The following is a 24157-nucleotide window of genomic DNA, read 5'->3' on the forward strand; positions in this document are numbered from 1 at the left end:
TTGCACTGTATGCTTCCCGGGAAGCTGAGAATGTTTCGGAGTGTTCTATGGTCTGCTGGGGTAATAATATAGTGTAAAGCGCATAGAGCCTGCTGTTGAGCGGGGATGTGCGCTATACAAATGCTGTACGGAAGTAGTCCCCAGTAAAATAGGAAATGGCTAATGGCAAAATGAAAATATAGATCTAGTATGAGCGCTTCGATTTACAGGAAAAACCATCCGACCTGAAAAATCAAAAGGTATTTTCCGAACTTTGAAAATATGCCGACGTTACCCTTTGTGTTAATTTTTTAACTGAATCATATTTTTAAAAATTCTTTTATGGGCACCTGTGTAAAACATGTATACTGACCTCACAAACGGGCTTAGCTCTATTATAATAAGAAGAGGGGGGAAAAAGAAAGGGCAAAGGTTAAACTTATGCTTATAAAAATGGAGTTGCCATGAAACATGGACACAATCTCAGAATTGCCCGACAATAGTTTCTAATGTATCTAGTTTCTAATGTTAATGAACAAGACCCACCATTGCTATGTATGGCTTGCAAACCACTAAAAATGTGTCTGCTTTTTCAAATTTAGTCGTCTTTTCGTTCCGGTTTATATTAATCAAAAGCAGGAATAAATTACCCGATCTACGTGCGGAGGGTGTGGCCATTAACTCGTTACACTGTAGCTGTTCTTGAGTTAAGCCTTACTCCCGCCATGTGTATTTAGTGCGAGTGACGGAAGGTGTATCGGGAAAATCCTACTTTGCGCTTGAGACTTGGAGGAATAAAGACTTTGCATGGTTGCTCTTTCCTTCCTTTTAAATGTAATTTGTTGTTTTGTTTGTTTATTTCTGTGTTGCTTTTTGTTTGCTGATGATTTGTTTTGTGTGAACGTGTGGGCTTGTGCATATATATCTGTGTGTGTGTGTGTGTGTGTTTGGGGGGTTGTGTGTGTGTGGGGGGGGGGGGCTCTATGTAACAGGAGTCTTAATATCAGGCTGACGAATTACCCATTAAACAGTGCATTAGCATTAGTGGGAGACGTGTGTGTCTGTGTGTGTACATATAGATGATACGGACAGATGTCTGTCTGTCTGATATACATGACATACATGTATACATATATAGGCCTACTGTAAATTTACCCCGTTGTACCGCCAGCGAACTGGGCACCAGAACTACACAGTACACACAAGGCTACACTAGGCCCACGGCACTTCCACTCTGTTGTTGCTTGACAATAGGCTATTTCACACTCTCACACAAGTCTCTACGAGCTAGGCCTTTTATTTATCTAGATCAAACACTTATCTTGTGAATTTCAGGCATTATGGATAGATGTACCGTGATGTGGTGTGCCACAAACGAACACAATGCAATGTGTAATGTAGAAGAGTACAATTGAAATAACTTTGTACTTCATCATTAAATTTCGCTCCCCGCGTGTTATGCTGATTTTGAAAATGCTATAATTAATATTATCTTTAGGCCTTGGTCAATATTACATTTAAAAAATAGAATTAGATAATTTTTAGTCGCCAGGAGAAACTTTAAAGCGTCGCCAGATATCAGCCCAAAATAACTTACAGTACAGGCTGGCGAATGAATGGCTGTGGGGCTTTTATTCAGTGAGGACTCACGATCAAATCTGAGTGACAGATTGAAGGGTGATAACTCATTCCTTCAACTAGTGATTGGTAAACAAGTTCCTTTGACGTTGGGCTGTTGGTGCTACATGTTAAATTTAACAGAAGGTATGAAAACCTCGTTGTACCACCAGCCCCGTTGTACCGCCAGCCCCGTTGTACCGCCAACTTCATGCTCTTCCCAAGGTAGGCGGTATAACGAGGTTTGACTATGTATATATGTTTGTGTGTGTGTGTGCGAGTGTGTGTGTTTGTGTGTGTATGTGTGTGTGTAGGTGTGTGTGTAGGTGTGTGTGTGTGTGTGTGTGAGAGAGAGAGAGAGAGAGAGAGAGAGAGAGAGATATCTATCATAGTCGGCAAGCTGTTCAACTGTTTTAAGCCCAGATGGCGACATTTTTCAGGAGCAAAAGAACAATTTTTAAATTCTTTTTTAAATTGTTTCCAAATCAATTGGGGGGGGGGGGGGGGGGGGGGTGTTAGTGTAATTTTTTTCCCAACATTTAGAATTTCAATTTCCACAGAATATTTCTTGAGCACATGCAACCGATACATCAGATTAAGAAACTGCAAAAACCACTTTATCAATATTTTGGGCTTAGTACGTCGAGCGGCTGGCCGATAAATACATGTATACATTCATATATATATATATGGAAGTGGATGTTTATACGGCAGGCTGTCAAAAAATCAGAAGTGATAATTTCACGGCACATAAATTCAGCCAATCAGAACCTCCAGACTATTTATAATTAAGCCTATAATCTCTTTTCCATAAGTAACGCATTATTATAGAGATACAATTTAAGATACCTGTATGTTTAGCTAACAATGTTTATCCTTTGCTATCATTTTGTGCATTATGGACAATGATGAAATGTTTTGTGTGATTGTAACGAGAGAGAGATGCACAATTTATTTTGTGTAAGCAAAATGGAGAGAAGACTGGGTTTTTTTTCCAACAGTAGGGTGCCCATTTGCGGATGGGATCGGGTCGGGTCGGGTAGGTATGATCACCCGACTCATCGCCTGGAAAACAACACAATTCTTGCATTGATACACTTCAAGCAGAGCCTATGCCGTCGAAATATCAATTCCGATCTTTAGACTCAAGATGGCATACAGTATAGGTATCACTTCCGATGTTCAGACAGCATGCCGTGGAAATATCAACTACGATTTTCAGACGGCATGCCGTCGAAATGTCGCTACCCTATATATATATATATACACTTTTCTTTATATATAGGCCTACTTTTTTTTACTATACGTATATATACTTACCTACCTACCTCATCAGTATCTTTCCAAATCATCCAAATAAATTTCTTGGAGTTTCCAGATAAAGCGGTTATTCGAATATAGACGTAAGGGGACATTTTACAATATAGATTCGTCTTGTTTCATAATTTCTTTGCGAGTTTTTTACTTTAAAATAACTAGTAACCAAATGGCATGGTTCTGATCAGTACAAATGATGACTTCCCATTTCATAATTTGTTTTTGTTTTTATTTTTTTTCATTGTAATATGAAGATGCTTTCCAGGTTGACCACTTTTCACCTCGACAATGAGTGGTCGGCTTGATCAGGTCTGGTAAATGAGCAGTGACCGAATTTGTGAAGGGTAATAATAGTACAGTTATAAGATAGAACTTAATGTCTCTTTGATGAGAGTGAAAAAAAACCTCGCTTTTTTTGTTGTATTCCTTCAGGCTTACCGAACCAGCACCTATGGCAGACCAGGACCATGCTACATTGATATGTCAGGAGACATGATTATGGGCAAAGTGCAGGAAGAAAAAGTCAGGTTTGTTCCTTGCCATTAATCGTTCTTTCAAGAATTCGATGCTTAACAATGGGGTAGTTTGTTCATGCTCTGTCTAAAGTAGTCTTCTATTTCTACTTTGGTAAAAATTAGGTTTCTGCCGAAATGTGTCTTTATCTGCATCTCAGCAATGATTGGTAGCCAAACCAACAAAACATAGATCTACATTTTGTGCTGAGGAGATGAAAAATGAATTGTCAAAAATATCTAATGAGAAAGTATTTCCTTTTAAAACATCAAGACTTCCAATTGTTCATTAACATCTTTGATTTCCCTTAAATGTTTCAAATCTTTTTCCACATTATACTGAAAAATGTTTTAAAGAGATATATAGAAAATGACTTCCTCTTGGTGAAGTCATATGACAGCTCAATTGGTATCTTACTGCACTCTGGCGCAAAAGGTCCTATTCTAACATTCTCATTTCGCAAACATAGATTTTTTGGGTGTTTTTTCAAGGCTACCTTCCACAGGTGGTTCGTTCCCAATGAAGATGGATCTTACATTCGGATGCCCTGCCTCTTAATGACTCAACAGTGTTTATATCAATTTTAAACCTATACCATAACTGCTCATCTAGTGGTTCTGCCTCTTTTCCCTTGTTTTGTCCTGTTTCTTTTAAATTTATACTTCCTTTTCCTGTATTCTTAACAAAGGCCTAACTTCTCTGCATACATGTTTACCTATTTATAACAATGTATGGGGCCTATGTACATATACAAATCATACTTTTATACGTATAAGTGATAACTTGAGTTGTGAACTGGCACTCTTCATGATAGGCCTACTTATTTCATTCCTTTGTGTCCTCTCCACAGATATTTGCCCCCATGTCCTCCTCCACCCGCAGTGTTTGCTGACCCTGACAAAATCAAGGATGCAATTGATCTGATAACATATGCTGAGAAACCACTTGTGATTGTTGGCAAAGGTGGAAAACTTGTTAATCTTTCTCTTTTGGAAAACGTACTTTAAGATGAAATATGGTGTTATATAAACAAACCAACAAAGATATGGAACTTTGAATGTTCAATCTATGACCTTATTTGTTGAGTGGAGGGGGGGGGGCTTGGTGTTAAAGATTTTAAACCATCTTTATGTATGGAAGACATGTTTATAGCTCACATTGAGAATTAGTCCAAAGTCAGTGTATCTTCATTTTCATATTGGTGCTTTTATACTTTATGATGATAAATTGGAAAGTTGTGGAAATGGAGAGACTAATAAGTGTTAGTAATCCAAAGACACATGCTCAAAAAAATAAAAAAGACTAATACAAAGCAAAAAGTTATATCTATGTCATGCACACATTGTAGAAGTCCCTAATAGGATACCATATCTGCTGCAGGAGCTGCCTACGCCCAAGCAGAAGATGAGATCTACAGCCTTGTGGTTGACACTAAGCTACCATTTCTCCCAACCCCCATGGGCAAAGGTGTCCTGCCAGACACACATGAACTCTGTGTCTCAGCTGCCAGATCTAGGTCAGTATCTTTGGGACTCTTATTAGATGTCCTGAAGACAATGCTTTGTCTTAGTAGAAAGGTGTCACTTCAATGATGTTTCTTACTTAGTTGCAGTTATTAATACCCTTTTGAGAACTAGTCGTTCTGTTTCAGCTTTGCAACAAGGAGTATTTATTAGGAGAACAATAATATGGTGGGGTAAACGAACTGACCACATCAAAACCACCTGCAACCACCACAAAATGGGATGACCCTAATGTCCTTCCTGTTTGCTGAAATTACTCCTTGTTGAAATGTCTTGATGATCACGTCAAATTGTTTAAACTTACAAAGTAAAGTATGTAACGTGTGATCTGCCTCATTTTCTCCCTGATGACTTTTTTGTCTATGCCATGCCCTTCCTGCTTCTAATATCATTGTGCTATTTCCATGATAAAAGTATGTTTTAAAGGAATTCAAACTTTGTTCCCACTAGAGCCCTCCAGGAGGCAGATCTGATCATTCTCCTTGGTGCCCGACTCAATTGGATGCTGCACTTTGGGGCTCCGCCAAGGTTTAATCCAAAAGTCAAGATCATACAGGTATTTAATCCAAAAGTCAAGATCATACAGGTATTCTGCCTAATGTGCAGACACACTGGGTCCTATTTCTGTTTTGCCTTCGAGTGCTGACCGTGGTGAACCCTCTGTACATCATCACCCGAAAGAACGAGAGCGATTTCAATATTGGCGCTACGCTGGTCATGTTTCCTGTCCTTGTTCAGTGCGGAGATGGGTTCTGCTTTCCATCAAGCAGAAAGCACAAAGGGCAACAGTAGAATTTCCTTTTTCTCTTCTGGCACAAAGGAGTGTCCTTGCATTGCGTGATTTTTGTTCAATCAAGATGGAGGCACTCATTGCTGCAGTTGAAAACGGCAAGCTCCGTATGACAAAACGGAGGGCAATTATTCTAATAGAATATATAGTATGTAAGCAAGCAATGGAAAGAGATATATACGGTGAGCTGGGCATTGATGGTTTATGTACCAGTTTATAGTTATTCTCTCTCTCCCTCTAGCCCCCTCCCTCTTGCCCCCTCCCTCTCTCCTTCCCTTACCACTAAGCCCTATATGTGTCATACATTTATAATTCCGTGTCTGAAACAAACCGATTACACAATGTGTGGCACTCAGTTTACTTCACCACGATTTTAATGTCTGAGATGTAATCAGCCGAAAACGAAACTGAAATGGGATCCAGTGTTGGGGAGCCCTTAGGAGGGTTATCCTGTCTCTCACCTTTCTCCATCTATTACCATACATAGTCATCTTTCCCAATCAATCTTTGTTCTAAAACTATAATCATGCCTATGTTTATCATCTATTATATTATTTCCTGGTTTATTACCTTGCTCAGTCTGTAATTCTACTTAATTTGTTGTTATGCTCAGTTCATCATCATGCTCTATTTACTCGTTTAGCCTATAACTATACCTGACTTAACCAACCATCTTACTCAGTCTGTCTCCTTGCTCAGATATTGTCTTGCCTATTTCATGTTGCTGCTGAGTCTGTTATGATAGTCTTGCTTAGTCTATTGTTGTATTCAGTCTTTCAGTGTGTGCTCAGCCTACCGTATGGCTTAATATTAAACTATGCTCAGTGTGTCTGATCTCCATATCCAGTTTATCTTATTTACAAGACAAGCATCTCACTTCATCTGTCACAGTATTCAGTCTATCACAGAGTTCAGTCTGCAGTTGTTCCTGTACTCTTCTGACGCAACAGAATGTTGTGTTTAAGTATTCAATGTGAGATTGGAAACTGTGCAACTTGCATTAATGTCAGTTTGTAAAAGTTATGGAAAATTGTATCAGCATGAAATGAGAAACATGTGTTCAGTACTTTATTTTTACTTCTTCATTTTTATGATGCAAAATTGTGCTCTGTTCTTCAAATTCATTTACCCTTACACAGGTTGACATTTCTCTGGAGGAAATGGGGAATAATGTTATGCCAGCCATTGCTCTTCCTGGAGATATCACCTCTGTTGTGAAGCAGGTGTGTTGATCATGATAATATAGCAAGCTTTCACTGTGTCTTATCCCAGATTTTATTTTTGCAAAGTGATTTTGTGACACATTATGTTTTCTAGTTCTCTAAGTATTAAAAGCTGAACTGGGTCTTGCAAATGAGTATGTACTTAAAATTGGTGGACTGAAATTAATTGAAAAGTGTAAACAGTTGAGTTAACATTCTAAGCTCTGGTAGAAAAGGGATTTGTTATAAAATAGATTCCGAACAAATATTGAAGCCAAAAAAGAAATGCATACAAGGGAAAAGTGATGTTACTGTGTAATGAGATGGCAGATGTATGAATCTTATTCAAATAAAATTTGTTTTAGTGGAAAATGCATAAACAGGAACCATCCCACTTAAGTATTGAAATGTTAATCAATAAAGATTGTTCTTTGTTTCTACCACTCATGCAATTCTAAAACAGTACGTTCTGCTTAAAATTCTGGTGTTCCAGAATCAGGAAGAGGCGAGATGTTATGCGAATAAGGGTTTTTTGGGGTTTTTTTTTGCTAAATTAGATGTGGTATGGGTTTAATGCCCCTTTAAATGAGATGAAGTTGTTCTAACTGTAGGACCAGCGATATCAACATCCATTTTAGATAGGACCTAGTGGAAAAGGTGAAGGGAACATTGAAAACTCCCATCTCAGCCCAAGTTCAAGGCTGCTCCTTTCAGGTAGTCCAGCTTGATAACCTTAGAAGGTGGATCAGAATAAGGTGAAATCCTTGATCAAGTCATAATGATATTCCCTTACTTTAAAGCCCATGGTAGCAAATCCAGTAATGTCTATGCGAAACAATGTTGATTGAATGGACAAATAAAATTTGGTTTTATTGCGACGCAATGACCCATTCATGGACTTTGAAAAGTTTTAAATCTTATATCCATTTCCTTTATCCTCTTAAGGTGACCTCCTCTTCCCCTCTCCTCCCTCTTCCAACATAGAAAAGTTTGGTCTGTGATGACTTAAATGATGGATGAGTAGGATGTTGTATACAGACCAGAACAGGGAAGCATTTCTTTTTTGACTCCACAGCGTGACTTATATTTTGTTTCCTTTTTTTAAAAAGTTGAACGAAGAACTTCACAGAAGGCCAGGACAGTTCAAATTCAATCAGAAAGCACCTTGGTGGAACACTTTGAAAGGGAAAATTGAAGCAAACCAGAAAAATGTTCAGGTAATCCTCCCATTGATGGAAGTAAAATGTTCTTTGTCTGTGGACTGTTGCTGCCCTAAGTATGTTCCAACAGAACATACTGATATTTGCTTTGAAGTGATATCAAATATTCAGACAACTTCAAAAATAAAGATTATAATTTGAGATGTTAGCTTTACTACTTTAATTAATTGTGGATTTTTTTTCTATTTTAATGAAATGTTCAAGATGTTCACCTGATCTTGTGATGTAACCTTTTTTTAATCCTAGACCTATATATGAGAAGACCTTTGAAGACATCAACATATATGTGGATAGCTCTATATGAATATACTTTACTCATCTTTTCTCCAGGCCATGAGTCAAGATGTTACAGTTCCTATGAACTACTATGCTGCATATTCAGAGGTAAATTTTCTCACATAAGTAGCTTACATTAAATTGTATTGTCATCTCAGATGTGGGCAAGTATTAAACTCTCGTTAGCAGTAGGAAATTGATGCAAGTTTTATCTTGTCTTAGTTTTATACGGAAGGTTTGATAGGAGCGTCTCTTTGTTGGAAAGAATGCTAATTTGTTGAGGGAAGCAGGAACTTCTGTTCATTATTTTGGATCTGCTGTATGAATACAAATAAGTGATTTTGTAAGTGCTTGAGGATATTTAAGAATCAGTTTGTATATTTTACTATTTACATTGTTCATAATGATTTACCTTTACCATACGCTATTTACAAAATATGGAACAGGGCATTTTATTCATTAGAAGTTTTGATCTCAAGTTTTGAAATTGATTACCGTTTTCTACCCTACCCCCTATTCGTATGTCATGTACCAATAATGGCACATACTGGGAAAAACTGCAGACCATAGGCCAACATACACGCAAAGCGAGCACGCTGGGTCATGATGATGCGATTTTTATTTTTAGCACACACATGTTTTGCTATCTGAGGGTCCGGCTATCTAATGCTGGGGAAGCTGCTATGGGTGTAGTAGGGTTGCATGCTGAGCGTGTAGCAGGTTTGCGTGGTTTGCGTGCTGAGCGTAAAGCCAAACTCCAACATAATTCACGTAATCTAAGTAATACTTCCAGTTTACTCACCCTTCCTTCTCAAAACAGCTCTCCATTCTCTATTTAATGGTTACTATCTTGGAAAAAGTTTGGAATGCTCTCGGTTACGAGTATGATAACTGTTCCAAAATTGGTACTCAACGTACCCGCTGCGTAAAAAATACAGACATACGGTAACGATTAAGTAGCAATTTTGAACTGATTTGATTTCATGCCAGGCAAGAGGTTGGAGGACAGCACTCATAGATTCTATTTCTTTACCTTGGCTTGGTTATTTGTTTCCATCTGTCTGTCTTTCATGTACTTTGCAGGTATCATTTGATGTGCTTCTCTGTATCCCAAATGATTTACTGCTTATGAAATTGCAGTTAAGTCACATTTTGGTGTATCAACAGGTTCAGAGTGCTATTCCTCAAAACAGCCTGATTGTCAATGAAGGATCCAACACAATGGACATTGGCAGGACTATGTTGCCCAACCTCCTCCCGCGACACAGGTGACATAATACATGCGCTGTTCTGTAGCCAACTGTAACCCTTGCTTTATTAGATTCCTTACATTGACTTATAAGGCGACAGCCGAATGAGGTTCTAAGTGAAAAAAGGAAAAGATGGATAAAATTTTGCCCTATTGTTCATGTGTACTGTAAATTTATATTTAGCAAAATTTCTCTTACAGTGTAGCATAACGGTAATTTGATGGACAGTCGTAAGGCCAACATGATCATTTCCTATTAATATCTCAATTTGTACAAAGTGTTGTGTCCTTTGTTTTTCGTTAAACTTTTTTCAGCTCTATCATTTTGCCACTTATTCTATATGATATAATGACTGGATCATCCATGACCCATTCTCCTGAGATCTGATATTTTTCATGAAATTGGTTGTACTTACTTAATGTGTTGCATTGACAAAATTCCACTTTTACCTACTTTCATATTCAAAAAGAGGAGATATTAACATGTTCTTATGCACAGTAGAATTGTAAATGGGCTGATTTATCAATGTCATGCTCATACTGTGCTGGAACAACATAGGGGGAACTGCTGCTTTTTCTATCCTCATCCTTACTATCGTCATTTTTCCTCTACTTCTTTTGTATGTTTATCACTCTCTTGTGAACTGCTACTTCCAGGGTGCCTTGATAGGATAGTCAAAGCAGACTTTGTGCTGTTGAGGCTAGAGAGGTGAGCAGAGTAAGCCTGATTCCCCGTTTGGACTTCTCTGTTGACATCCACTCCTTGACGCTCATATGACCTTATGCAGTTAGGAACGCGGCAAAACCTTACTAAAACTTAACGATGGATGAAAACTGATCAAAGATATAAAAAAATATTTCTTCATACTGATGATAACACTGAAGTAAGAAAACATGTTGGTTACTTTTTCTTTCAGACTAGATGCAGGCACATTTGGTACAATGGGTGTTGGTCTGGGGTTTGCCCTGGCAGCCGCCATCTGGTGCCGAGACTACCAGCCGAACAAGCGGGTCGTCTGTGTGGAGGGTGACAGTGCCTTTGGCTTCTCTGGCATGGAGATTGAAACTATGGCCAGGTAAGAGGATTTTTGCAAACCATATGATTATGATGAGAAATGAAAGTCAGGCTGTGTTCTAAGAATTCATTGTTCATCTTTTTGGACAGTAAACATCCCTTGTAACCTCAAATAAAAATATCAGTCAGAAATAAAAGTCCTAGGCTTCTGATTTGTAACAAAGAAAGATATAGAAGGTCATTCTTACCATCATCCATGAAACTTCTTCCATCTTGACTATCTTGTTATAAGTATTCATCCAAGAAATCGCGGTCTTGCGGCCCTATCGTCAAGTTCCGCAATAAACCCGCAATTTTTTGCAATTTTCGTAATTTCTTGCAATTTTAGGCAAAAATAAAACAACGCTTTAATTTTAATAGAATTTTTAATATGAAATGGTGAGAGTACGGAGTCGATAAGTAAATCCTGGTATCGGCCCAGCTCTAGTTTACTCTAAAAGCTATATCCAGAAATTCAGGCCAGAATACAAACATGACTCGACAAAGAACAGGCAAGTGCCACAAATCAGACATAGATCTAATGTGTGTAAGCGTGCGCTTGTGATAAGCAAGTAGGTGTGTGTGGTGTGCATGTAAGGTGTGCGTGAGTGTGCATGTAAGGTGTGCGTGAGAGTGTGTGTAGTGTGTGTGTGTGTGTGTGTGCATGCAAGCGTGCGTGGGCGAAAATTGTTTGTACATGATGCATTTATGTAAAGTGCCTAGAGCTGTCTTCACACGGGAGTGGGCGCTATAGAAATTATCTACATTATTATTATTATTGTTTATGGAAAAATGCTGTATTTTACGATTTAACTTATCATACAGGTTTTAAAACAGAAAATATCTTAAATAGATCTAAATACAGATTACAGGTTTCAAGAGGAAAATGAAACAGAATCAGAATTTATTGGAGCATATTTTGTATTTTTAGAGGTTGTTTCGTAAATCTCACGTCAAATTTTTGTTCTTTGACTAAACCTCATGAAACTTCATACACTTCTAGATCTTTGCATGAACCAAGTACCAGTATGTACTAAATTTGGTCAAATTTTATGCATTCATTTGAAAGTTGTTACGAAAGCCGAGGGTTCCGTTTTTTGTGTCACGTGGCATTATATTATATTTGGTCAATAACTTATTGTTAACCCACTCATGTGTTGTTACTAGTAAATGTTGTTATAAAGTTTGTATTGTGCATCATGATTTGTTAAAAGGCTGTTCTGCTTTTATGCTTCTCAAATTGTCATGCTTTTAAAACTGAAAATTATAAGCCCATTTTAATGCGCCTGGGATGGGAAGGTTGCAGTTTTTTTGCAATTTTTAGGCAGTGTACCTTGCCATTTTTTGCAATTTTTCAATTTTTAAAATGTAATTTTCCGTGGGGCCAGAGTTGTAAAAGATGTTTATTTTTCTGAATTGACATTGCTCACTTGGAAATCACCAACCGTACTTAATTCTTGAATGATGCTAAGCATTTTCAAATTTCTTTCTACCATTTATTTTAATGAAAAATATTTTTTTCCTTGCTTTTGCCAATTCCACAAAAATCATTTGTCTGTCATTGAAACTCACATTTCAATTTTGATTCAGGTACAGACTTCCTGTGATAATTGTCATCTTCAACAATAATGGGATCACATTTGGTCTCAAGGATGAAATGTGGGAGAATGCAGAGCAGAGTGGTGATCTCTTGCTGACGTAAGTTTTGTGAGCAAGAAAAATGTGTATGTGCTGCTCCTAACTTTCAATAAATTTATTATATTTGTCAAATTTCCTGTCACTTTATAGACAGTGGAGGATAGAGAAGCATACCCCTGGGCCATGCACTTCACGAAGTTGCATTATCCCTCTCAAGTCTGATTTGGAATGGTACTGTGCTGCTGATTTAGTTGGTAGTAATCCAGCAGTAGCTAGGCTCATGTCCCTCTTTCAGAGAGCCATGATTTTGTACGTTGAGGCTTTTTTCAAATTATTCTTTGTCATGGGTTGGAGAGTTGTCAAAGTTTTGAGTTGGTAAAGAAGATGGACAGGGTATTCCAAATAAAGGTTATTACAAAGAAGAATATGAGCTAGCTTCCCTCTACCAGTGTCTGGACTTTAACAGGGAAAATTGGCTGGAAGTGATATTGCTCAAGTATTAAGGGGAAACGTATACTCCTGGAAAAATTTTATAAACGAATGATTTTTATTCACTTTCATGTAATTGTGCAAGAAATTCATAGGTAAATAGGATGTACTAAGCGTGAATTTGTTGATTTTTTCCGAAAAATGGGTCTCCGTGGCGGCCATCTTGGATTTTCAAACCAGTTTCTTAGTGTAGAAGAATTTCATAGTAAATATTGAAATATCAGCCTGAAATTTGGCTCACAAGTACAAACCTATATGGACTGTGGATCTGTTTGAGGATTTTGACCTACCTTTAAAAATAAAAAGTGAACCTAAAGTTCAGTGGACCCCTGAGAGTCTTTTGATGAAATTTTGGGGTACATATTACAAAAAACTTGAATATTTCCACAACTTACTAATATTTTCCAATTCCTTCACATAAATCCCCAGAATATATCTTAAAGCACATGTACACCAAATTTGAAGCTTTTAGCTTCAGTAGTTTTTGAAAACTCCTTACACCAAGAAGGTCACCTATGTCAAAAAGTAGATTTTGAGAAAAACAGGGAAAACCGGGATTTTTAAAAGGATCTTTAGTGCAATTTGCACTTTTTAACACATTACACCCTAACTAGCCCGAGAATTCCCTTACGCGCTCCTCTCTGACTCGCCCGGAACCGCCCGCGCCAACCTTACGTCTTTAGAAACGAAGTCTCGCCTTGACGAGACTCTGGGGCCAAGATTTTGATTTGCAGAGTTATTGCAAAAAGTTTCTTCTTTCGTTTGATACCGAAACAAAATTTTTCGGGCCAGTAGTTTTAGTATAAGGGCTGATAGAAGTGCAATCCCGTTATCGACACTTCGGAAGTGTCTCGACTTGTTGAAAAGCGACACAATTGAGTTCGAAAACGGAAATAACGATGAATTTGAGCAAAAACAAGCATATGACAAATCAGATGGCTCAGATTTTGATGACAACATTGTAGCAAGAGTTTGGGGCAATTCAGATTGATCAGACATAGAGAATCTAGAATTTAGATCTAGGGCCGGACTGCGAGGCTGAGAGTGAGAGTGACTGGTCGGACACCCTGATTGAACTTAAGTTGGAGCATTTCCAACAGTTTGCGCAAACGTAAAGTTATATTTTTCTGAAACTACTTTCAGTTTTCTGTTTAACTTTTATTTTTTCCGGAATTTTGGAATTTGTTTAGTATTTTTGAAATGTGTTTTTTAACGCTTGTATTCACGGGAGGTGGGTTCCTTCCCCTTGCTTAGGATCTAACAGTGGACTTCCCATCTAGGCCCTTAGGCTAATGTGTCAAACGCCCTTTTAGTTCATTTTAGTCCGTTTCGTCATTGTGACCCTATAGAACAGATGTCAAATCATGTTTTTCAGCAAAAATCAAAAGTTGGATGGTTTGAAAAATTTTAACAATAATTTCTGGTGTCGCCGACCCGGGTCTTCCCTTAAAGGTTTCATATCAAAACTTCCATTTAGTTATAATTACAGGAGTGCACTTATCCAATTTTGATATGCATTTGAAGAAAAATAGAAGTGTAGAGAAAGGAAACCTCCAAAGCATGCACAAAGACAGAGGGGAAAGTCCCAATGCCAGCAATCTAGACAGAACCGAATGGTTTTGATAACTCAGGTTGGTACTTTCCTTTGAAAAACGTCTTTCGTTTCGCTATGCTATATCTTTTCTCTTTTTCCCAGGCAGTTTGTTAGAGTTTTTGTAATGTCTAGTGTCGTAATCGATCAGCTAACACATTATATTTCTCAACTGATTAAAAAAAATTTCTTGTTTCATTACAGGGTGCCGCCGACTGCCCTTCAACCCAATACCCGCTATGAAAAACTTATTGAAGCCTTTGGGGGCAAAGGTTACTTTGCCAGGACGAAGAGTGAGTTGAAGAAAAGTATGGAGGCCGCAGTACGTGATACAAAAAATGCCTCCATCATCAACGTCATGATTGACCCAATGTCACAACGTAAAACCCAGGTACGTAAATATTGAGTGGTAGCTGGATATATGTTCAAAAAGACATTATGATTACTGTATTATGTATATATATTTTTTTTGTCAACATTTGTTTTCCAACCCTTTGAAACAAAATATATTAGTGAGGCTATGTAGGAGAACAAAGAATTTTTAAATCCCACATGGATAATTGTATTTAGCATAATTGTTTACCAAGGTTGACCAGAGTTCATACAAATGAAATGAACCTGCTACATACATGGTAAGAAATGTGAGATGAATGGTTATTTTTGTCATGGATATCTAATCTCTTTTGTGTCACATAATTGAATAGATACTCTCTTTTAAAGAATGTTGTATGAAAGATCTTCTTCTTCTTTTTTGGTAGTATCTCTTTTTAGTGTTTGGGCTTTTTATTATAAGTCTACTGTACTGTTACACCTTTCAGACACAGAACATTCCCATATATATATCTGTTTAGTAAGCCTTATTATGTTGACCACATGCAAGCATTATTGGAGCCAGTGACCTTCACCTTGTTTTTTTCTTCCTCTAAAGTGACAAAGCTGTCACTCAGTAAAAACAAATGTACATTGTTTTATCCTGTCTTTTTTTTTCTTCAGGAATTCTTCTGGCTGACTAAATCAAATTTGTAACTGAAAGCCAAGTGGTCACCTGATGCTGACAATGTGGAAAAATTTTGCAAGCTCAACCTGATCAGAACAGAAGATTACGGAAACTGATTTTCTCTCAATCTGGAACTCAGGAAATTTGATGTGTTACCTTTTTTAACATGTCGGGAAGACACCATTATAATTTCCAGAATATATTCAAGGATGCAAAAACTGAATTCAAACTTGACTTTTCTTAGCTCAGAATTGAACATTGAATGTTGGTACAGGATCATTTATTTGTGGAAAAGGTCTGATAGTGAACTAGAAAACTAAATCTTCCACAGCATCCCACAAAACACACTTGAAGCTTCTAGACCATTGGATAGGGGCTGTAGTTCAGGCGATGAACCGTTGGAAGTTGGAGTTGGGTGAAAGTAGGAATCAAAATATCTTTCTTCTTCCAAGTCTACTTAAAGTGATACACAGATCTATTAGTTCTAGTTGTGGGATCAGTAACGCTAAATCTATTAGTTGCAAGCATAACAATACACAAGGTGAGAACAAGAGTGTATTAAACAAAGCATACTTTTATGTCAACATAAATATAGCCTCGCTCTGTCTGGCCTTAAGTGTAAACAAATTGACTGGAGGAAATAGCCACAAACAACAAAATAATTTGAAGATTAGCTAAAGGAGAGTTTAAAATGCGCTTTTGTAAATTATCCTTGACAAATGACCTGTTTCAACTTTTATCTTAACATACCATGTTTTCTTTATTGAGTAAAAGTATACATTGCCATATGTGATATTATGTACAAATAAGTGCAAATTTTTCTTAAATATGTTTTATTTTCATGATGTGCTGACTTTATTGTCGTCATTTGACATTTCCAGAGACTAAACCAGAGACATGATTTAGTAGCATTATCAACAGTATCAGTTATGAGAGAAATAGATGGATCTGTAGCAGTATATTACATGCATATGTTATTCCATGTAAGATGTTACGTGAAACAGTTTTCATACACGACTCTTCTTTCTTATTACTGTGGTGGGTTTCATATTGCTCAGTGAGGTCATTGTCTCATTATGTAAATGAGTTTTGACCTTTTTTTTACAGTAGTATAATCAGATCTGCAGGAAATAATATGAGGTGATTGCAGAATGTCATGAAGCCTTCAGAAAACAAAATTATTTTTGAATCAGCTAGCTTCTTAAATTGCAGTTCCACTTTTTGATTTTGGAGTGAAATTACTATGGTCGTGCAGTGAATATAAAATTTACTCTTCAGTTTCACTGTCACTGAATTTTTTGTGACTGAGTATATTTTAATAGATTTCATGGGAAAAGGAGAGATCAAGGGAGATATATATAGACCTCAGGTTTGTCAAGAGATTGTTCTCACAAACAAATTGAATTGGGTCGAGTCAAAGCAGTGCAGGGTTTTGTTTTCCTAAACCAAGGGTACTAAATGTATTAGTGTTATGTTTTTCCCATGTTCTTAATGTAAAACGATTTTTGAAGACAGTTTTGTTCCCTTTTCCATTTCCAGTCTGTAAAGCTTGTGGAATAACTGTGTCGCCAGCCATTAAGGTAGCATACTAAGTCACTGAATTGTTTGGGTTTTTTCCACTCAAAACTACTATAACTGTTATTTTATATTTTATGCCAATTTGCAATTATATTTTACTGTTTTTACCTACATGTATAAATGTTCGAATATGCATAATGAAAATGCATGTACATTTCATTCTGATTAAGCAGATTTTTTAAAAATCATGATTTTGGTCATGTCAGATTAATAAAATGACAAAGGTGGAGAAAGTCATGTAGTCATGTTTAATTTTATATGGTGTTCACTTATTAAGTTATAGCATAGAATTCATACTAGTAGAAGGCTATGTGGAAAACTTAGAATGCTACGTCCCAAAGAAAAGTTTCAATCAAAGGCGGCTACACATGTACGTTCCAAACTGCCGGTTCGGAAGGGAAAGGCAAACCTGGCAGCAGAACCACAGATGTGGATGAAAAACTGCAAGCAAAAGTTGAACCGGGAGGCCGAACCAGCGGTTTCAACATGTTTGGATTATCTGACTACAGTTCAGCGTGTTCCGTCGACGACAGCCTTTGTGTGACGTCACAGGCTTAGTTGGCTTATCTTGTCACTGCCAATATCTTCAAAATGATTTACCGCACATAAAATCTGATTACATTTTTTAAATGAGTGACCCAATTTTAAGGCAAGATCGGAGCAGAATTTGTGGATTTTTAAAAATAAATAAATAGATTTTTAAAATTCCCTCATAATAATGCATTCTCTGAAGGGGCTTGGTACAGGCTGGCCTTGGTGTCACGATGTGCAGTGATTGTCAGCACACTCCGCCATTTTAAAATTTGACTGGAGCTGCGGTTAAACAGCATATGATGTGGATGGTGCACCGACCCGTCGAACGGCGGTTTTGCACGGTGGGTTCAACTCCGGTTAAAACCGCCAGGTTGGAATGAACATGTGTAGCGACCTTTAGATGTGAGTGTTTTAGTCGACAAAAAATGTTTTTTCTCCTCGGGTCATTAGGTCGAACATTCCTTTTATTTAAAAGCAAAGGCAAAAAACTTGGGTAAATTGGTCTATGCATATGTACTTACTTTTGAAGACCCTGCTCTCTAATGTGTTATGGTCTCACTATTTCTACCACTGGAGCTCTCCTACCACCGGCAATTCGAACATTAGAAGAAAGTGGACCACCAGTTGTTTTCCCCTAAGGTACTGGTCTTCGTTTTATTTTTAGAGCTTCTCAGAACTACCACGGACTCTGAGCAAGCTTTGTGGTTGGATCCTCCATTTGGCACGATCTAGCACTTTGCTTTGGGGGCTCTCATGGCCTAGAGGTGTTCGCCTCTAATTCAAAGGTCCCGGGTTCGAATCCAGGTAGCGACAGAAAAATTTCCTTCTCTAAAATTGTCTCCTGTCACCTTCTTTCCTGCTCTCTAGCAATGTTCTGTCATTTGCTTTCGTCTCCACTTTCTGCCCCCACCCCTCGCCTCTTTTGCCCCCTCCTCTGAGCTCCTGACTCTTTCTGCAGCCTTTTTGCTGCTACTCTTTGGCTCCTTTCTGTTGTCTTGTCTTTCAGCCACACCCCTGATCTTCTGGTAGGAAAGATCAACACTTAGCCTTCTCGGACAAGGGCGAAAAATCTAGGAGGTCCCGTGTGCAAGTTGCGCACGTTAAAGTACTTAACTTTGGTGTTCTAAAACCGATAAGAGTAGGCTTCGGCCACCACCCCAGCAAAATTCAAAATTTTCAACCAACTGAAAATGTTTAATGTGTCCCCTGCGCTCATAAGACTTTATGCAGTTGCAAGCGCCGTAAAACACTTACCAAAAAAAAAAAATAACCTTGCTTTTCCGAAGTACTGTTACAAAAACCGGTGTTGATATGCTTCCTTAAAAATTCAAACTTCAAGTATCCCAATACAGACAGACAACTAAGCTCCCAAGAAACTTTTGCAATATTTTCATACCATTATAGTGTAAGGGTTAGTAGTAGCATGAAAAGAACATAAACCAGCAAAAATTTGTCTTTGTTTATTTTTTATAAATCCAAACATGTTAAATTACATTTACTCATGAAACAGAATCAAAACTCTATTCTCAGTACTTCATTAGAATTGACCAACAAATTGTTGCAAATCAAATAAATAAGCCTGTTACAGCTTGTTCACTTTCGTCCGACCGGTTAAAACAAGGCAAAATTAAATACTCTGTTTAATTTTCTCCGATCTTTGCATATATATGGGTTTAAAAGTTGGATGATGACCAAAAGAATCTTAATGGGTTTAAAAGTTGGATGATGACCAAAAGAATCTAATAACCCATTTATAAAGGTCACTACAAACTAAGGTTCCGACACATTTTTTAAAAATGTAGGGCTGAAGCAGGTAAAAACAAATTATAGAGGATTTACAGCATAAACCTAAAACACTTTTAAAGTTGATATATTTTTCTCAACACCACCCTTTAAACTATTTCAAGAATGCCAAAGAAACAAAATTTAAGTGGCGGAGTATGAAATTTTCTCTCGACTTGCCTAGAGACGCCTGGATAGTGGTGGGATGAAATCTACAAGCTTACACTGAATTGAGGGGACAGGTTAGTGCCACTGTCTCAAAACGAGCAGTTTGTAGGCAAGATTACTGTAAGACATTTATTTTCGTGATCCTCATGTATACACCCAAAGAGTGGTTTTCAATACAGGGCCCAAATAAACTTTTTTATTCCAGGATCAAGATTTTGTTTTAAAATATTTTTGTTTAGTCGTTGGCCTGCAGAAGGGCCATACAAAGTTTCGTGGGCATAGGTAAATTTATAAATAAGCTGGAATTTTTTTAATGCAGACAGACAAAAGTGAACTAGCGATAGCAAATGAATCGACATGCCTTCCTCACCAAATCAGTTTTCTCCAACACCCATAGGGTCACTGGCAAAGACAATTTCATTTTATTCTCTCATTAATTTTCAGACGATCAAATATCTTGGCCAAACCAGTCAAAGGAGTTTAGTAACAATGCCTTCTGATACCCTTCTCCCCTTGTTATACGAAAAACAAAATGTGTACTATCTTGACCAGTGAAATACTAATGCATCACCACAGCCACAAAACGCCAACAGATCAAAACACACTTTTTTTTAACAAACATTGTTCACAAACGCAGATAACTGGACAGTACTGCTGGCATTATCTTCAGACTAAAATCACAACACACAAGACTCGGACAACACATGTACAAATGTTTTAATGAAGTGCAATCACCAAAATGCCAGTGTGGAGAAGCAGACCAAACTTTAGAACATACTCTCCAGCAGTGCAAGACACATAGAGCCCTGAGCCAGGAAACATAGCCAACCCCATTAACTCTACAGGGTAAGCTTATACAAACTAACAGAAGAACTGAGCAGGATGGCCCATTATATGATAGAAACCGGACTTCAAGTAAGGTGTGATCGAGAAGAAAAAAGAAGAAGCCTACAGCTGGCAATTTGGAATGGGACAAAACTGAACACTCACTTTTTACTCTGATAACCTCCACTACTATGCTGTAATTCTGTATAAAAATGACTCTAACAAATCAATGAACCAAGTTGTTAGTTAAATATATAACAATGGAGCAGGAAATATGAAGTTTCAGGCAAAAACAAATGCAACCTGCTCCATATACTCAAGTAGACATCAGAGTGCAAAACATTTTTTGTGTACCATTTAAGAACAATTTGAAACTAATCTCAGTGTTCTCAGGCTATGACTTCTCATTGTCTGTCCTCTTTGGTAACTCTTTGATGCCGAGCTGCTTACTTGTGTCTTTTGATAATGCCTGGTACATTGTCATGGCCTGAAATAATAAAGTCACATGAATAAAAAAATCAGAAAAAAAAACAAAGACTCAAGAGGTATCAACATTTTTACATATGACTTTTTACATGAAACCCCTTGAGCCCTGAACCCTAAGTCTACAGACCCCACAGATCAAATGCAAGATTTACACTCCTGCACACTCCCCTGAGTCTACGCTGGGATGATAAAGTAAAGTTACATGCAGGATGGTCCCAACGTCACTACTTTGCTATTCAGAATATTCTGGAAATAACAGTTCTTTTAGAACATATTTCCCCCTTTCCAAAGGAGAGTGATGCCCCTGTGTTACTGATCACCTTACGGCAGATATAGCTGTCATCCTTATAACATTCATCCCCAGGCCTTTCCTTTAACCGTGTACCATTTGTTGGTATGGTTTACAAATGAATGGTAACTGTTGGTGGATTTGACCCACTGTGTTTTCTGCATTTGGCTATTAGAAAGGAAATTCACTTTTACAACTAAGATAACGAAATGAAAGAAGTGATGGTTAACAATTACTGTGGTTTCCTTAAAAGATAAATTGCACCTATACAAACACGTTTCACATCTTGATCCCCTGATTTCAGAAATTGAATTTGCTCAAACAGGCAATGCACCATTTTCAAGACATTACCTCTTTATCTCCGAGGGGGGTAAACCCACTACGTCAGGGCCCTTTTGTGGTACTAAATCTAAAAATGACGAAAACGTCACTAAACTGGTCATTAAATCAAAACTAGAGAGCCTATTATGATAGTACTTCATCTAATGAATGAACTTCTGGTAAAAGAAATATGTTTAGCAATTTAACGTCGAAGTTGTCGGAAAGGAATGTGCCCGAGCCACCGTCAGTGGCTCACCGGCACAGCAGTTCCAACTGCAAGGCGTTTGGAGCGGCTTGCCGGAGATAAAAGAGTTAAAAACTCCAAAAATATTGACACCATCCCAAAAACAACCTTGAGGGCTTACTTAAGTATTTTTAAGTGTAACATCACTAAGAATAGAGACTTGCAACTTGTCCACAAAAGTGAGGGGAGCATCGTTAAGCCCTGCCAGTGAACACCTTTAGAAGACAAGTTTTATGGACCATGTACCACAGCAAATGATTTATTAATTGAAAACATTCATTGTGTATCAAGGTATTAAATTGTTCCTTTTCTGCCAGGTCTCCAATCCATGGACAAAAATTCCCTCTACATTGCCTTTTTTTTTTTTTTAGTAGAGGGTTTTACGGCCCTCACAACTGCATAAGGTCATATGAGCACCAAGGGGTGGGTGTCAACAGAGAAGTCTTTACAGGGAATCAGACTTACTCTGCTCACCTCTCTAGCTTTAACAGCACAAGGTCTGCTTCGACTATCAAGGCACCCCGAAAAATAGCGGGTCACAAGAGAGTGACAAACATACAAAAGAAGAAGAGGAAAATGACAATAGTAAGGATTAGGAAAGAAAAAGCAGCAGTTCCTTGTTGTAGATCAGGCACAGTTAATGAGCGTGACATGATGAATAAGCCCATTTACAATTCTACTGTGCTTGAACGAGAAATGTCCCCCCTTTGGGAATGGCCTAAAGACACTACAGTCAGTGGCACTGCCCCGGGGGGTCTCTACATTGCTGTTGAAGAAGTGAATCTTTACTCTTCTAAGACATTTTGTGGATTCCAAAATTAATGCTCACAAATCAGAAACTCACAACAACATATGAGATTCACATAATGCTTCACCCAACCAAACAATTCATGCTCAGACATACAATATATTACATTAAGAAATGTCATGCAAAACAAGTTCCATACAAATATCACAGCACATAAAACTGTCAAATTCTTCAAAATAAAAAATATTCAGATTCTCACCTGGGTCACCGCTCCAGATACATCACCACTGTTCATGGGGAGAACCACAGTATTGCCCTCTTTGGCCAGGTTCCCAAACGCTGACACGTACTGTTCTGCTATATTCATCGATACTGCATTCATGCCATTCTGGTGTGAAAGAAAAGGTGAAAATTGAATAACTCATGCCAAGACTAATGGTCAGTGAGTAGAATCTCTTTTTATGAAAAAAAAATACATTGTGTGCCCAAACCTAGAAAAGATTACATAAAGAGTCTTCTTCTTCTTCTTCAGCAACAGCTAGGCTCTTGCCCTTCTGTCCAAGCCATGCAGTGATGAAGGCAGGTTTAGTGTAATTGCTGTGGTATTCCATTACGTTTGTTGTCAATGTTAGGTCTCACTAGTCTCAGAGGGAGAAGCATCACAGCGTCATACTTAACGAGAACTAAACATTTACCTACAAAAAACAGTACAACTTAAGGAATTATACAAAGACTTCTGTTAAAGTTTCCTCTCAAGCAGTAAAAATCCTGCGGACCTGGAATTCCAAGAAAACTGAACAGTGCACGTGAAAAAATTGCAGCACTTAATACGATTTCTCAGTCACCTTGGGAAGACCCTTCCTTTTTTTAAAACACTTTAATCAACTATCACTTTTTCACATCGCATCAGAATTTTCTGTGTAATATTGACACACAAGCATTTGTCTACATTCTTAAAAATAAAATAAGTTCTGTGCGAGGAAGTTAAACGTACGAGAATTAAAAGTTCAGGAAAGACAACAACCCCCCCCCCCCCAAAAAGAAGTGCAATGAAACTCAGATACAATGAAGTCAGGCCAGGCAAACAAATTCACCGAATCTAAGTGTTCATTGAAAGCAATGTGAGCTTTTGTGACAGGACTATTTTAAAAAGGCAGATTCGAACTAACACAAGTCAGTGCCAAATATATATATATATATATATATATGTATTATATGAAGTACTGCTTGCAGAACAAGGTCCAGAGAAGGGCCAAGCAAACAGCAATGTTTGGGTCCACAGACAGACGTACAACTCATTATGCAGATCAAGAGTTATGTCAATCATTGTTCAGTAGCTGGTGAAAAAATTTATGGCTGTGTAGTGACAGCATCTCTGCACTGATATTCCACTCCTGACATCAAGCTTCTGTTCCCGTTCCTGTGCACTGACACATACACCCATAGTCGAACATGTCTTAGCTGCCTGTCTGACCTCTCCTGACTTCGGCATTAAGACACATCTCTTACACGAGCATCAACAACAAATATGTTGGTGTTAAAAAAAGCCACTGATTGATTCAGGGTGTCCAGCAATATTTGCTGAAAAAATTTACTACCTGGAAAAAAAAATTACTACCCAGCAAATCAAGTCCCACACCAGTTCGAAAAAGGGAGTTCCTTTGCGCCATCATTAACATATATTATCATTAGGCCTACATAATATATCATATGGAACGAAAATAACA

The 24157-nt window shown here is 37.8% G+C and overlaps 3 protein-coding genes across 4 annotated transcripts in view; 1 reads left to right on the plus strand and 2 right to left on the minus strand.

Annotated features, from left to right (window-relative positions):
* Positions 1–656, minus strand: part of LOC101863153 — a 10034-nt gene extending 9378 nt beyond the window's left edge. Inside the window, exon 1 of the mRNA XM_005089577.3 lies at positions 526–656. The gene's annotated coding sequence lies outside the window, so the exon portion shown is untranslated. The remainder of the gene's footprint in view (positions 1–525) is intronic.
* The window catches only part of LOC101863396 (2-hydroxyacyl-CoA lyase 1), a 36048-nt gene extending 18782 nt beyond the window's left edge, over positions 1–17266 (plus strand). For both annotated transcript variants that reach the window (XM_013081587.2, XM_005089578.3), the window contains 12 exons: positions 3346–3440; positions 4277–4389; positions 4807–4942; positions 5400–5505; positions 6879–6962; positions 8051–8158; positions 8492–8545; positions 9605–9705; positions 10604–10762; positions 12331–12438; positions 14663–14849; positions 15452–17266. In XM_013081587.2, coding sequence (XP_012937041.1) covers positions 3346–3440; positions 4277–4389; positions 4807–4942; positions 5400–5505; positions 6879–6962; positions 8051–8158; positions 8492–8545; positions 9605–9705; positions 10604–10762; positions 12331–12438; positions 14663–14849; positions 15452–15484 — 1284 coding nt within the window. In that variant the 3' untranslated portion in view covers positions 15485–17266. The remainder of the gene's footprint in view (positions 1–3345; positions 3441–4276; positions 4390–4806; positions 4943–5399; positions 5506–6878; positions 6963–8050; positions 8159–8491; positions 8546–9604; positions 9706–10603; positions 10763–12330; positions 12439–14662; positions 14850–15451) is intronic.
* A 1747-nt stretch (positions 17267–19013) lies between these two features.
* Positions 19014–24157, minus strand: part of LOC101863632 (stomatin-like protein 2, mitochondrial) — a 23662-nt gene continuing 18518 nt past the window's right edge. Inside the window, exons 10-11 of the mRNA XM_005089579.3 lie at positions 22690–22818; positions 19014–20829 (exon numbers count right to left, since the gene is read on the minus strand). Coding sequence (XP_005089636.1) covers positions 20737–20829; positions 22690–22818 — 222 coding nt within the window. The 3' untranslated portion in view covers positions 19014–20736. The remainder of the gene's footprint in view (positions 20830–22689; positions 22819–24157) is intronic.

This window comes from Aplysia californica, unplaced genomic scaffold (assembly GCF_000002075.1).
Source record: "Aplysia californica isolate F4 #8 unplaced genomic scaffold, AplCal3.0 scaffold00007, whole genome shotgun sequence".
Taxonomy (NCBI): Eukaryota; Metazoa; Mollusca; class Gastropoda; order Aplysiida; family Aplysiidae; genus Aplysia; species Aplysia californica.